A 15,213-nucleotide genomic window follows, 5' to 3' on the forward strand; every position below is an offset into this window, starting at 1 on the left:
GGCTGTCCCTGTAGAACCCCGGCCTTAGCTTCCCCCAAGACCCCAGAGCCCTGCTACCCTGGAACTGGGCCCTGAGCACTGCACTGAAGCTGCCTGGGAGGACCCAGCGGCCAGAAGGTCGGAGCAGGCCACCTGCTCTGGCTGTGCATGCCTGGGCAGATGCCTGGGGTCTCTGGGGACAGAAACAGGTGTGTGCACTGCAGCCTCCTTCCCTGGGAAGCCACGGCTGGGCATGAGCAAGCCACTCTGCCACACCGCCACTGAAGTCCAGCAGGGGAAAGAAGAGGGCCCCAAGAGGGTCTCTGCTGCCAGCACTGCGGAATATGGGGGCTCCAGCCACTTGGGACTAGGAAGGCCCCGAGGTGAGAACCAGAGGGTGATCCAGAGGCTCCTGAGGCCGGAAAGCTAGAAGGTCACTCCCGGCTTTCAGTGCACCTAGAACCACCTGCCGTGGGGCATAGCATGGGGCTCTGTTCCGGACAGGTCTGGGGCTGGAGGGAGCAGCAGCCTTGGAAGCCCTGTGCGAGCTTCACCAGATGCAGCTGAAATAATTAAGCCCATTAAGCTCAAATAGAAACAAGAGGGAGAGGGTGCTGACCCCGAGAGAAAGGGTGTCTTGGAATGCAGGTACCAGCGATGTGCCCAGGCATGTACAAGCACCTAGGCTGAAGGCCAGACGCACAGACAGCCATAGAGTCAGGACGCCCTCCGAGGCAAATCCGGGCTCAAAAAAGCCTGGGGGCCACTCCCTGCTCTCCATTTAGCTGACAAGGCATCTGTGAAAGAACCACCCAGGGGGCTGAAGACAGGAGGCAAAGGCTGGATGCACAAGCAAGCACTAAGTCTCGAAAATTCCAGCGCAGGTTGGGATTTGAGCAGCCTCCAGTGCAGGTGGTCCCAGATGCTGGGAAGGTAGTCCCGGGCTCCTTCCGGAAGAGGAAGTTGCTTGAGGCCCAGGACCAAGCTAAAGAGGGTCCTGCCCCAAGAACAGGGAGATGGCTGAGGATTTTCAGCATACCTTTGGTTCTCCAATGGGGCAGGGGTGCCTGGCTTGCCAGCGAGCAAGGGCAGTCACTGGGTGGAGTGACTGTTCTTGTGGCCCCCCTCCGACCTCTGCCTGGGTCGGTGGCTGCGGGGTGCAGGCAGCCCTGAGGCGTCCCAGTGCACGGCTGGGGGCGCAGGTCCAAGGAGCTCCCAAGCGTAATTATTTGATCTGCAGATGTAAGTGGAATTTATTGTAACAACAAATATAGTGATGTCAAAACCCAACCTTGGATTAAAGCCGGCAGCCAAAGGGGAAGTGTATTAATTTCCAACAGCATCTCAGGCCAGAGCCTATTAGAACAAGCTATTCTTCAGGCCCCCCCATCAGAATTAATCATTGGGAGTTAATTTGAAGCTCAGACAAGTTGCTGTTAATTTAGTGCAGGGAGGACGGGATGGAATAAAAAGCTGAGGTGCTGGCCGAGCCTCGTGGGTCTCATTAATCAGCCAGCTGAGACGGCCTGGCTTGATTACAATTTGCAAAAAAATTCATTAGGGCCCGGGCGATTGACAATTTTTCTCTCTGCCTGTGATGTGACTCATTAGGCAGCCAAATGAAAGCCATGATGACGGCCATGATGACAGCGGCCATCAAGCGCCGCTTGTTTATCTTCCTCCCCTCGGCCTGTCTCCCGGGCCTTGGCCTCCCTGCCGGGCTCTCGGGGGCGCCCCGGCGCTCAGGGGTTAGGGAGGGAGGGGGTCAGCGCCCCGAGGAGCAGGAGGGAGGGCGGCATCGGCCGGCTTGGGGAGCTCGGGCCCTCTCCTCCTCGTGCCTCCATAGGGCGAGGACCTCGAGGCTGGGAGGGCCCGGGGCTCGGTCCCAGGAGCGGGGCCTCCTGACGGCGGCCTCCGGTTCCTAGTGGGCTTCGCTTTCCCGCCGGGTTTGCGCGGTCCCGGCTTCGGGTCCCTCTGCCCCTCATCCCTGCCACGGGCTTTTGGAGAAGGCGGGTGGGGTTACACCTGTTATGGTGGAAGGGGATATGGGGGGCACTCCAGGATCTGTGGGGAGTGCCAGGGTCTCTTCCCCCGACCCGCAGTGCCGGCGGGCAGAGGCCGCAGCTCCCCAATCTTCCCGGCTAAACTCTTCGCCCCCAGCCACGCGCAGACTGGCTCAGGTGTGTGGGTCGGGGGACGGCGTCCCTGCGGGCCTCGAATGCTGCAGCAGCGTCGTGTGGCCAGTGGGTACCTGCCCCGAGCAGAAGGCGCTCACCGGCAACCTGCGCTCAGCGCTTCCTGGCGGGCGGGATCCGGACCTTGCGGCCCCCGCGCCAGGCCAGGGCGCGACCCGGGCGCCATCCCCTCCCTGCCAGGCTTCATGGAGCTGGGCGGGGCGCGGCCAGGAGCCTCTGCAGCTCTCGGCGCCCCGCAGAGCCGGCCGAGGCCCTCGGAGGACTGGCCCTTCTATTTTATTGGGCTCGAAAACCAAGCCTGGGCCATTTTCCGCCACCGGAACTGTTGGGAATGCGGCGGGAAAGGGTGACTCAGTCGCTCCCAGCCTTCACCCTGCGCCTGAAGTTTGGGTGGAGGTCTTGGTCCCCAGGCCCCTCAGCCGTGGGGAGGTGACGGCCTGTAAGTAGTAAAAATTAAGTCAATATTAGTATTAACCCATGGCGGGCCGCGCTTCCCCTTCTTGGGCTGAGAACCTCGCCGAGGGCCGAGCGCCGCTGCATCGCAGCGGCTCACAGGCCTCCCTTCCTTCCCCAATTCGAAAGGCTGAGGCTGGCGAAGCCCCGGCTTCTCTCGCGCTTCGGGCTGCTGGCTTGGTGGCACCACGCTCACCCTCGCTGGCCCCCTCGGCGCCCTGGGCCTGTCCGCCGCAGTATCTGGCGACGCGCTTCGGGGTCCGGCAGCGAGCGGACAGGGCTCTGAGCGCAGGGCCGGGGTTGGGACAGGAGTGGGCTTGGGGACCAGGCACGCCCCATCGAGATGGTGAGGCGCGCAGCTCCCCGTCCCTTGCAGACCGACTCCCAGCTCCCGTGCGTAGCCTCTAGCGTTTTCCCCCTTTGTGGTGCGGACTACCGGGGCGTCCTTGGGGTGGGGCGGTGGCCGGGTCCCGCCCCCTCGACCCCGCCCGGAGGGGGAGGTGCCGGGGCCGCTGGCGCTCCAGCCAGCCAGCCTCCGCCTCCGACTGAGGGCTACCAGGAAGCCGGCTGGGCTCGCTGGGTTTTTGCTCCTGTCGCCAGATAACGCCCGGAGCCTGATTTATGGACCCTCCACTCTGCCGGCAGGCGAGCACTGCTTCTTTTCGGGCCGGAGATATTTGTAAAGGAAAGACGTTTCCTCCCTGGCTGCAGTCGATTTGGAGCATCAGGAGTTTGTGCAAAGCCATCAATACCCGCACTCGCTTGCCTCCTCCGGGCACCCACCTCCTCCTCTGGCCGAAGTTTGCCGGCCTACTAGGTATCGATTAGGCTGTGCAAAAGGGGGAGATAGATTTCTAAGGTGAGAATTAGGTTTTCTTAAATTCGTAATCCTATCGGCGCTCTTGCCCTCCTATTTTAAACCTGGCAAAGTGCTGGGTGGCTCAAGTCCAGGATGCCTAAGGAGACCTGTTTCAGGGGATGTTTCTCCAGTACTGGTCCCAGACTAGTTGCCCGGCCACACCCTGGCAGTGCCCGGGACAGTCAAATTCTGGACACACTTATGAGGCCCAGGGATTGGTCTTTTTTCCCCCCCTCTCCTTTTTATTATTCACAAGACTGAAATTGTTTAAGTGTCATAACTTATAAGAAAATAAGCTACATTGAAATAAATTAACACAACGGAGATGTGCTTCACATGGCTCACATAGGATAGGCAACCCCAGGGGAAACCAAAGCCAGGCAAAACCAAAGCAAAGCAAAGCGAATTTCCAGGCTGCCTAACAATGTCTGCTTTTCAGTCAACTCAAAAAGCCAGAACGCAAACCAAAATCAGTTTAAACCCCAGCGCTTGTTCTTGGGTTTCACGTTTACCTTTGGAAAAGTATGGAAAGGTGGCTGCTAACCGCGCAGATTACAGCAGAGGTTTTGTTTTCTTCTGGAATGAGTGGAGAAATTACTGGGTAATTAAGTCCTATAACTTTCAAAATACTGCAGCTGAGATCCAGTCTATAGAGATATTTATGTACAAAGTAGGATAGTATAATAAATATTTAGCGTGTCTTCTGGTGTGGCTGTAAGCCCCTTCAAAAGCAGTCTTTTAAGCCCATTTAGTGAATATATTCTCAATTTGCTTGGGATGGCCACAGTTGGGCTGTGACTTTGTTGCTTCAAACACAGTGGAGTCCACCATGGGTTCCCTTGGGTGCGGGGGCTTCTCCAGGTGGGTGCCAGGCTCTGGCCCTTCTGGACCCTCAGGGCCGGGCCTGCTCTAGCTGCTGATGCTGACTTCTGATAGCGAACCTGCTGACATGGACAGGGATGGGGACGACGATCTTAGGGTTCCGGGAGGGCTCCCCTGTCTTGGAATTGGCATTGCCTGCCTTCACCCGTTTCCACTTGGCCCGTCGGTTCTGGAACCAGATTTTCACCTGCACCTCGCTGAGTTTGAGAGCGTGGGCGATCTGAGAGCGCTCGGTCAAGGAGAGGTACTTTTTGCAGTGGAACTCCTTCTCCAGCTCCAGCAGCTGCTCGCTGGTGAAGGCAGTCCGCCGCCGCCGGTTCTTGCCCGTAGACGTGGTGCTGCCCGCGGCGCCGCTGCTCGGCGGGCTCTCCTCCAGCGCGTGGCCCGGGTCTTCCTCCTTGTGAGCTGCCTGGCCAGTCAGATTGTCATCCGAGCTGTAGTCCACATCGCTCTCCAGCGAGAAGCTCTCCTCCTTGCCCTTCGGGTCGTCTTCCACCTTTGACTCGTCTTTCCCTTGCCCTCGGACAGCCCCGACTGAAAGCAAAACCAAACGGCATTTTATTACATTTCGCACACTGGCCTTCCCTTCTCCTTCCCACCGTCACTTGGACATTCCGCGCCCCTCCGACCCCCCCGCCCCCCGCCCTTTAGCGGATTGTCTTTCTATGACATTAACACATTGTGATTTCCTGGCCTTTGAGGGGTAGAGGAGGGGTGGGGGGAGCGTGAGAAAGCTCAAAGGAGAGGAGGCAGTACAGGCGACGGCCCTTTGCCCAGAACCATCACTCAAAGGGCCGTCATGCCTCCCCCGCACCCTCCCAGCCTCGGCAGCGTCAGGAGAAGTAGCAGGAGGCGCGAGGCCCAAGAGATTGCCCGCTTTGTCCCTGGGGTGGGGACTGGTTGAGGACTGATGGGGGGATTCACGATTCATCCTGCCCCCCCGCACCGTGAAAATTTAGTGAACCTTAATTGCTTCCTAACCGGAGTGGAGGCGTAGGGACGTGCAGATCCCAGACCGTCTTTTTTGAGACAGACAACGTTGGTCAAAGGGATGTTTTGTGGCCTTAGAAGTTCCCACCAGACACCCCCAACACAAACACACAGGCACAGCCTCCCAGCAATCCGTTTCTCCCGGACAAGTAGCAAGACCAGCGAAGGGGTTTAAAAAGTCTGGGCGCCCCTGGGCACACGCACGGCTGAGACGCGCAGCCCAACCCGTCTCCCCTAGAGGCTGCAACCTACCCGGAACCCCAGGTCACCGCGGAGCGACAGAGGCGGCCTCGGCCAAACGCATCGTCAGATAGATATGTGGCCCAGGGCAGCAGCTGGTCGCTGGGCGCTAAATGCCCCCCCTCCCCAGACCCCGCTTGTTGCGTGGCTCTGAATGTCCCCCGGAGGCCCAGCGGCACAGCCGGGCCTCATCCTCCAGCTCCTCCGGCAGGGGTCGAGCGGGGGCGCGGCCTCGCCCCCTTGGTCTCCCGCGGGAACCCGGCGCTGGCCCGCCCCCGCCTCCTCCCGCCCCCGCGTCCGGGCTGCGCGCGCCGCCAACTCACCGAGCGAAGCCTGCACCGCCTCGGCTGCGGAGAAGGCGAGCAGCGAGCCCTCTTTGGCCAGGAAGGCTTTGCCGTCCTCCGCGTCAGCCTGCAGCGCCTCCGCCTTGTCGAAGTTACCGCCGCCGGGCAGCGGCTGCGGCGCGAACTTGCGGGCCGCTGCCGCCTCCTGGTGCTGGGGCGACGCGGAGAAGCCGCCGGGGAGCGTGGCCATGAGCGTAGAGGTGAGCGCCATGCCCTGCGCCAGGCTGGAGCAGAAGCCGGTGGGCAGGCTGGGGATCTGGTGGTGAGGGTGTGCGGGCGGCAGCGCTGGCTGCAGCGCGGCCTGGGGCAGCGCGGGCGGCGGCGGCGGCGGCGGCGGCAGCACTACCGGCCGGTAGGGCATGAACATGGGGTAGCCGGTGTAGACGAAATGGCCGGGGCTGGGCTGCGGCGGGCTGCCGATCAGCGAGTCTATGCTGAAGGCGGTGCTACTCCCCAGCGGGCGCTGCATCATCATCAGCGACGGCGGGAACGCTGCGCTCATAGACGCGCTCGGTAGAGGCCAGCGAGAAGCGAAAAGTCCCCGCGCCGCGCCGCCGCCGGGAAGCCCGCCGAACGCCGGGAGCACCGCCGGGAGCGCCGGGCAGGGGCCGAGCGGGAGCCGGAGAGCAGACGCCTCCGCCCCTCAGTCCTGGGCCCGCTGCATGCCCGGCGGGTGCAGGGGGTGTGCGGGGTGAGGCCGTGCGCCCCGGAGTGGAGAGGGCGCCCGGGCCCCGCGGGCTCGCCGGAGCCCCCTTCCGCCGCTTGCCCGTCGGAGCCCGCGCGCGTCGCGGGTGCGGCCCTCGGCCCCGGTAAGCTGCCGTCCGTCCGTCCGTCCGTCTGTCCCGCCGTCCGTCGCCTCCCGCGAGCCGCTGGGGAGCGCGCGAAGCCGGCGTACTTGTCTCCCGCGGGCGCCGCCAGCACCTTTAAATCGCGCTCCTCTTTCTCATTCACATTTTGCCTGCCGCCTGGCCCGGCTCGCCTCACGTGGGGCTGGGCGTCGCTGGCCATTGGCTGAGCGGGGCGGGGGTGGGGCGAAAGCGGGGACCCGCCCTTTCCACCCAAGCTGGCCTCAAGCGGGCTGCGGGCGCCACCGTCGGAGCGCGCGGGCCGGGGAGCCGGAGCCTGCACGCCTAGCCTGTGCCGCGCAAACTTGAGAGGGGCGGATGGCGCCTCCAAGGCTCGGACCTTGGGGCCCTGCAGCCTTGTCGAGGCCACCTCGAAGGGTAGCCTCCGGGACCCGCACCCCCACGGCTGGGCCGGGGGCGCTTTATTTCTTTTACTGTATTTGCCATGGAACCAACCTGCCTGCGGCACACTCCAGCGCTGGGTGCTCCGGCTGCGCCTGGGGTCCGGGCGAGGGTCCTGGAGTTGGGGGCAGGGTCCTGCCCCTCCAGAGCCACCCGCGGGGCGAAGGCTGGGAGCTGGCAGCGCCTGCCAGCCGCCGGAAACCCGCCGGGTTGCTCGCTGCAGGTCCGCGCTCCGGGTGGGGCGGGGAGGCTGCTGTTTCCCCCATCCCGGGCAGGGCCCTTCCGTGAGCGATCCCGTCTCTCATTTTTCATGACATTCTTAATCATCGCACCTATTTACACACTTTGCCAGCGCGCACCAAAATAACAACCACGATAATTATGATAATAAAGAGAGTCCTTTATCTGCTCCATCCTCGGGGAGGAAGGGGGGAGTTGCTGTGCCTCCAGATTGTATAACGTGAGATTATCCTGATGAAAGCTTTATGATGTTTGCCCAAATAAAAGCTGCGTTTTGTAAATAGGCGCTAATTAAGCACATTGCGAACGCAAGGAGTGCTCACCCTGGCGCCGCCGCCCGGTTTCCAGCGCGAGGACTCGAGGGCGCGCGGTTCCTCTTTGCTGACTGCGGGATGGAGCCGATCCCCTCAGGATGTTTCCCCTGTTCTCGACAATGGTAAAGACCCCCAAATTTGAAAGTAAGGGAATTTGGGGGTAGAGGGAAACTGGGGACGTTCTTATCCCCTCTTCCATTTTCAAACAAAAAAACTTTCAGCTCTTGTCTTCCCTTTAAAAACGGAATCACTTCGTGACAACGGCAGACCGTGCAGAGCGCACCAGCGCGCGCGGGGCTTCCTCAAGCCTCCAAGGCCTGGGCTTCAACTTCCCGGGTCTAGACGTCAGCCCTGAACCGCCAACAGCACCGGGTTGGGGAGAAGGAAAGAAGGGCATTGTTAGTTCGGTCATTAAAAATCAGCTCACGCCGAGGAGCTAGTGGTTGGGGAGTTGGCCCGTGTTGGACGTGTGTTATGTATCACTTACAAGCACATTTAATTAGGAGATAAAGATAAATCGATCTTTATGAATTTATCGACCCGATTCTTTGAAGCTCTTTTTTCGCGTTCTTCGTCTTTCTCTCGCTCTAACCCCAAGGCCCCCCGGGGGACGTCTTAATCCCAGATCAGCTCCTCTGCCAGGAGTCCCGCCGGAGACCCACTGCCCACCCAGCAGGCCTGGAGGAAAGAGGGGAGGGTGTGTCCTTGGCGCCCCGGGGCGCTGGGAAAACTCGCTGGTCCCGCCGCCAGCCCTCTCCTCCTCCTCGCCTCCTCCCTCCCCACCACCACCCGGACAAAGACGTCTCGAGCGCGTTTCCCCACTCCAGGCCGCAGTAATAGATCGCTCCGGCAGCAGGCGGTTTGAAAGGAATTCATTAGGACGCTGCCTGGATTGCCTCCCCTGACTTCACGCCCAGACCCCAAGGTGGCTTAGGCAGTGTGAGGGGAAATGTATTCCCTTTGGGATCCATGGAGAAGGAGGTGTCTGTGGGATCTCCAGGCTCTATCCCTCCTTCACTCCCAGAAAAGAAGAAAAAGGAAAAAAAAAATCGAAGCCCAGGGCAAAAGGCTGATATCTTTATGAGCATAATAAATACTCCCTCTCATTATGAGATAGTTACAGTAACACAGCCTTGGGTGCCATTACCCTGTTTTTTGAATACTAAGAAACGCTCCACTCCTTCCTTGATTTACGTGGCTACAGCCGGTGCCCTTCCGGCTTGCCACTGACATGCCGGGGGAAGCTGTTATTCATTTTACCTAGGCAGGTTTGCCATGCACTTTGCTATTTCGCCGCAACAATATTGTTCTAGGGACTTCTGTCGCCTGATTACCCTCCGAGAGACAGGGATTCCTTTGATTATTTTGGTGATTATTCTACATTTAAAGTTCAGCAAGAAGATTTAGGTCCGTCGAATTATAGCTACACTTGAAATAATTTGATGGCATGTTATTTGCATCCATAAATTGCCATAGGAAGTATCGACTGCAGGGGTTATAATACTAATCTTTTATTAGTGAGTTCAGATAATTCTCATCAATATGAATTTTATTTACTAGTGCCTTTTTCGCAAATGCAATGCAGTAATACTTTCTCATCTAATGCTTAACTGCTTAGAAAACGACTGTTCGTGTCATAAAAGGATCCTTGTGTTTCGGCGTGATTAACAAGATTCATTCGGGGCACCTCAGCTACCTGCAAAGCGTTCATAGCGTGGGGACTGCGGATAATAAAAGCCTTTAGAGTTTTTTCTCGGCTCCTCGGAGAGATTTATGGACAGGAGCGACAGATACATGGCTTATCCATCCTCCGGATTCCTACCTGCTTAGCTCGTAACAGCCTCAAACTGCAGAGTCCTCCGTGACTCAGCTTGGCCCAGTCTGCGCGGGAAAATCACCGGGCACAGATGTTTGCAACTTTGTCCCCTCCCCCCTCCAATTAGGAAAAATGAAGGGCGCACCCGAAGGGACAGCTGGGTCCTCCAACTCCAGTTAACTTCGTGAACTTCCCTCCCCTCTTCCCCACTAGATGAAGATAGCTCAGCCCCTGGGCACTTTACTCGACAGGTGCTAGGCTAGTGTCAGGTTCAGATTATGCCACGTAAAACCTCAGACATTCCGAAAAAGTGATGGTAATTAAGTTGGCCCCTCGCTTCGGGGTTGTCCCAGGCTGCGCTTGCATGCAGATGTATGAAGGTTGAGGGTGAAATAGAAAACGCACAAGTAAATGAATATTCATGCAGCAAACTTGTGCTGGCCTGCCCAGCCCAGCCCAGCCCAGCCCAGTCCGGAGGAGGAAGCACCGCGAATCGCGCGCTTCGCTGCCGCCGCCAGAGTCGAGGTCGCGGGTGGTCGTGGAGAGGATACTGTGTGGGCACCCGTGGTCTCGGAGGACGCGGGGAATCCTGCGGCCCTCGAGGGTCTGGCGCTCCCGCCAGTCGCCCAGTCCTAGGCGACAGGCTGGTTTCTCGGGCAACCGAGTTGTTTTTATTTACAGGGATTTTGAGAAGCCCGATCGTTTGGTCATTGCCGCAGCTCTTGCTCCTGGCAATAGTTGGGAAATAACTTGGGATGGGTTTTATTTATGGAAGGGCAATTGGGATTCACACCCAGCTAACCCTGAACAGTCCCTCCCGAGTCCAGGACGCACTTACAAAGGGGTGCTTGTGTAAAATTCCCCATCAGACACACTAATTTGCAAGTAGCAGAAAGCATTGAAGCCTCATCTTTTTAAACATTTTATTCAGCTTTTTTTTTTTTTTTTTTTTTTAATCTGAAAGCCCAAAATAGACTCCATGTGGTTCTAAGTGAAGTCAGCCCTTGGCTGGCTTTGAAATAGCTCCTGCAATTATGTAAAAGAGCTATTCACCAACAGGACGGAATTAAAAGGGATCTCGCCCGCTTCCCTTTCATTGCCAGCCTCTCATGTTTGGCTTTTCAAAGCACTTCCAACACGATGTCTTTCTCCAGGACAAAAGGCAGAACAAAAAAAGTCCCCAAACTTGTAAATTGAACGTCAAGGGAACTTTAAACAATTTAAAGCCCATAAATAATGATAAAGGGGACTGGCAAAAAAGGCAAACCCATTCAATTAATAGAGTTTCCCAAGCAAAGATCAAGTGGTTTATAAAATAAAAGTCTTGGTTTCATTATTCTGCTCCTTGACCATGCAAAAGCAGGACAGGGGGTTTTCTAAAGCGCCCTGAAGAAGAAACACTTTGCGGGACTGTGTGTGCTGCGACATTCTTATGTAGAAACTTTGCTTTTTGTCCCTCACCCTCAAAGTAGCAGAAACAAAACAACCGCAAAATAGAAATGTGAAGGGGAGGGGCTTTTCTTCTTCTTCTTCTTCTTCTTCTTCTTCATTTCCTCCTGGGAGTTGAAAAATGTTATCCGCAGGCCTGAGGGCTTCGAAACGTGACCCTTCACACCTGCGCCGCCCTCTCCACTCCAGCGACGAGGAACAGGAGGAGCCACAGCCGCTGGGCCCGCGAGGCGAACCCTCGTGGGATCTGGGAATGGGAGGGTGGGGGTGGAATGCTACACAGCCCCGGAGCCCCTGGGGCGGCGGGCGCTGTCGCGCCGACGGCGCACCCGGGCGAGCGTTGCGTGCGCTTGGAGCCCGGGACTACCCCAACTCCACGCGGAACTCGGCTCCCCCGGCCGGGATCCAGATGTCCGAGGGCGCTTGCGGGTGTCCTAGTTCTTTTTCAGAGCAGCCGTAACGATTGAGGCTGGGGAGTTCAAGACCACTGGGGGTAACTGATCGCCCATCGCCTTCTTCCTTGAAGCCCAGCGCCCGCGCTCACCGCGCGTCTCTCCTGGAGCACCTAGCCAGGCAAAGGGGGATTCTCCGTGGGGACTGAGGCGTACGCCCACCCCGGGGCTCCCAGCCTGGGAAGAGGGAGCACCAGGCGGAGGCCAGGCTGGGGGCTCGGGTCCAAGGGCTGCAGCTGTGCGGGCGGAGGCCGGGGGTGCTGGCGGGAGTGGTGTCCCCTTGTGTCCTGCCCAGGTCTGGCTCCGGCCGGGGTTCTGAAGGCCTCGTCCGTCGGCGAACCCCAGCCCCTGGAGTGTTGGGGAGGGAGACACCGGCCGCCAGGCGCTTCTCACCTGGCTTTATCTCCTCGCATCTGCTCCCTCGGATTCCCGAGGCCCCACCTTTCGGGGACTTCAAACGCGCCCTGCCACCCGGTGCCCGGCTTTCATCTCCCGCACAGCAGGCATTGTTTGAGGGACTTCACAGAAATGCTAATCCCCGGGCCGCGTGAACCGCGGCCTGGGAGCCGGGCAGAGGGCAAGGAGGGGTGAGGGGGTGCGCTTTGGCCTGGGCTGGGGACCTTCGGGATGGCCTCTCGGGCAGCCCTCCTGAGAAGCCCGCGTCTGCTACCGTGCGGGAGCCGCATCTCGCCTGCCTCGTCCTGGAAGGCTGCGGGCACGTCGCAATGGGCCTGGGCTGGACGCAGCCAGCGTCCAACACACGGAGAAGGAAGAAGCAGCAGGCCAGAGACCATGGCCGGCGCTTAGCTGTGGGCCCCATGAGCTTCCAATGCTCGCCAGGAGACCGTGCGTCTAGGAGAGGCAGGCCCTGGACCCTATGAGTCTTCCCTGGAGGCTGGAACCCCCCGGGACTCCTGGACACCCCAAACCAAGTCCCCAGCCACTGCCTCCACGACGGCCCCGATCCCCTTCAGAAAAGTAGTATTTTAAAGAGGATGCGGTCTGCCCGGAGCACACGCATTTAACCCTTTAGAAACCTCGCTGGAGGGAGCAGAAGGGTGTTGAATCAACAGCCATGCACACCAGGGGCACCCCTCCAACTTTAACTTCTTCCGGGACCAAATGAGCAGTGATTGCTCTAGCAAGAACTGTTTCTTCTTCCAGAAAATCCTGCAAAGCAGAGCCTGAATTTCCTCTGGTTATTTCCTCCTCCTGAAAAGAATGTCACAAGACAGGGGCACGGCGTTGGGTATGAATGCAAAGGAGAGATGTTGGCTAAATGGGGAGTGAGAATTGGAATGGCCTCTGTCGCTTGTAATAAATGCCCCCAGGTGGAACTCCCAGGCGAAAGTCATTGTAAAAGTCATTCAAAAGTCATTGGAATTCCCAGGGAAACGTCACTCAGAAATAAGCTCATCTGTAAAACTCAAGGGTAGGTGTGTCTGTAACTGATCAACTAGCCCCATTGACATTGCTCTAAAGGACCCCTGTGCCTATCAGAGAAAGCTCCTCGGGAAATCACCCTAACTGACGGACTTTTCCCAGGAGAGAACAGGAGGGGAGTGTGTGCTGATGCGAGGTGGTGGGGGGTCCATTCTGTTAAAAAAGTGAGGGCAACAGATTCCCATCCTTTAAAGAAAGTAAACAGGATCACTTCACTTAAAGTAGGGCACCGGACTTACAGAATCAGAGAAAAGAACACTTGTCCTGAAGCCAGCTGGGGCAGACACATTTCCATATCGGAGGAGCATCCCAGGGTAGATCTTTGCTCTTGTTTGAGAAACTTGAAAGCCCTGGAGAACCAGAGCCAGTGACGACAGACTCAACTGCCCCCACCTCCTTCAGGCTCTTGGAACCCTCACCTATCCTGGGCTTCAAGGTGGGCTGTAAGGTCATGGTCTCACAAGAGGCTGAGCCAGCTCCTGAGCCATGAGAAATGCAAGGAAGGCTGGGGCCACCTCAAACAGTTCCACAGTTAAGTCACACCTCCTGATCATTCTCTGCCACTGGCCAAGAAGGTCGGGATGGGTTCACAGGAAGGAGAGCCTCTTTGTTTTTAGATCTGCAATTGTTCCCAGTGCCTCAGGTTCTTTAAGTACACAGCCCCTTCTTGATGATTGCAGAAATAATTGGGAATGGTGACCTCCTTGGCCTTTGAAACCTTTGAGTTTCTTCCATTTATCATGGGGAAAAATACGGAGAACTCAATTTGCATGACTTTGCTGAAAACAATTACATCTCCCTATGGGTGTGGCCTGAAGTTCCCAAGCTTCAGAAAAAGAGGGAGCCAAGAGTGAGGTCAGAGAACAAATCCAAAGATCCCAAAGTATTTCCAGCTAGTGACCAAAAACTGCTAGAGTGTGTGTGAAATAAATAGGAACCTGAGGGAATGAGGAGAGAGTAATTCTTTGAGTCACAGTGGGAAAAATCCAGAAAACTGCTGGAATCCAGAATGCTGTCTCTCAGACATTCCTAGAGGACATTTCTGGGTTTTGTAGGAAATGAAAACATTTTGCATGGGGCATGTGGTCCGTGTGTGTGTGTGTGTGTGTGTGTGTGTGTGTGTGTGTGTGTAGCAAGCGTTTTTTTTTTTTCTTTCTCTCCAAATGATGAACACAGAGTTAAAGAAAAGGTGCTCAGACTTCGCTATCTAGTATTTATTCTGCACAGTGACTTTAAAACACCCCTGCAGGGGGAAGTCATTCACAGGACCGTGTGTCATTTCCCTGCGGTTCCTTTACACCCACACATGGAGGCGGGCAATTGCTATCTGCAGGGGACATAGCCATTGACACCAGAAGAGGAGCTGGGGGCTGGTTCTGGGGGGGTCCTGTGAGTGTCAGATGCCTAGTGTGACCAGGCCACAGCACAGCAACCACCGCTGACAGTGACTTTGTGAATGGGCCTCTTCCAGGCCCTCTGTCTCCCATCTCTCCCTCTGGGCATATGAGAAAAACTAGTATGGGAAATGAACCAAAGTCAGAAGCTAATCTAGCTTGTCTGCACCTGGACAAACCTGTTCCCTGAAGTCTGTGACAATAATGAACATTGAAGCTTTAGAAAGAGCTGAAATTGATCATGGCTCAGAAAATGACGATGATTGGACTGGATATCATGTGACCAACTTTGATGCCTTCATTGAGTTCAAGGACTTTTCTTCTTCCTCTACTTACCCAACCTCATTCCCTCCCCATCTCCTTGTTTTATGCAGGTGAGTGTTTTAGAATCTCATTGTTACTGTGATATTCCTAGTCTATCTCTTGGTTATTATTATCAATTTCCCCCTGTTCTCAAGTTTCTTGTAGACCCAGTTGAAGCACAAACAAGACAATCCTGGAAACCTTAAGAGATGAGAGACTTTTTAAAGTTTAACTTTATTCTAACCAAAAAAGCTTCACGTTCAGTTAATTCCCCATATTGTAAGTTATTTGGAAATTTATACTTTAAAATGAAGTGAACTTTATAATGTAGTTTTACATTATATCTTTAGCTGTCTAACAAGGTTATTTCCTATCTGTAAACATAACTCAAATAAGTATTATAGATTTTATAGTTAATGAGGGAATGGCAGGAAACAGTTTTATTTAAGGCTTCACAATTTTTGAAGTATTAACCTGAAGAGCCTGGTGGGTGTGCAGGGCGCTCAAGCACCCGGAGCGCCCCCTATGCACCGCGTAAGTAATGGCATCCGCGGTGGAGGCTGGCTGGGCTCTGATCCAGGGTAGGACCGGACTGTCCATCCCCAGGGGTCAG

The 15,213-nt window shown here is 56.7% G+C and overlaps 1 protein-coding gene and 1 long non-coding RNA gene across 4 annotated transcripts in view; one reads left to right on the top strand and one right to left on the bottom strand.

The window, feature by feature from the left end:
* Positions 1-1,204: 1,204 nt before the first annotated feature.
* On the bottom strand, positions 1,205-8,027 carry GBX2 (gastrulation brain homeobox 2). 3 transcript variants are annotated; one of them, XM_054550027.2, is made up of 3 exons: positions 5,922-6,820; positions 3,999-4,902; positions 1,205-2,611 (listed from the first exon to the last, which is right to left on the bottom strand). In XM_054550027.2, the coding sequence occupies exons 1-2, from the start codon at positions 6,442-6,444 to the stop codon at positions 4,379-4,381; spliced, it is 1,047 nt and encodes a 348-aa protein (XP_054406002.1). In that variant the 5' UTR covers positions 6,445-6,820; the 3' UTR covers positions 1,205-2,611; positions 3,999-4,378. The 3 variants fall into 3 exon arrangements, with proteins under 3 accessions (XP_054406002.1, XP_009236543.1, XP_054406001.1); XM_009238268.4 differs by lacking the exon at positions 1,205-2,611 and adding an exon at positions 5,611-5,647 and having other exon boundaries at positions 2,641-4,902; positions 5,922-8,027; XM_054550026.2 differs by lacking the exon at positions 1,205-2,611 and adding an exon at positions 2,652-3,456.
* LOC129058179 (uncharacterized) overlaps positions 6,057-15,213 on the top strand; it is a 118,280-nt gene continuing 109,123 nt past the window's right edge. The window contains exon 1 of the long non-coding RNA XR_010136129.1: positions 6,057-6,142. This is a non-coding gene — a long non-coding RNA (uncharacterized LOC129058179). The remainder of the gene's footprint in view (positions 6,143-15,213) is intronic.

The sequence above is a fragment of the Pongo abelii genome, chromosome 11 (assembly GCF_028885655.2).
Source record: "Pongo abelii isolate AG06213 chromosome 11, NHGRI_mPonAbe1-v2.0_pri, whole genome shotgun sequence".
NCBI classification, from domain to species: Eukaryota; Metazoa; Chordata; class Mammalia; order Primates; family Hominidae; genus Pongo; species Pongo abelii.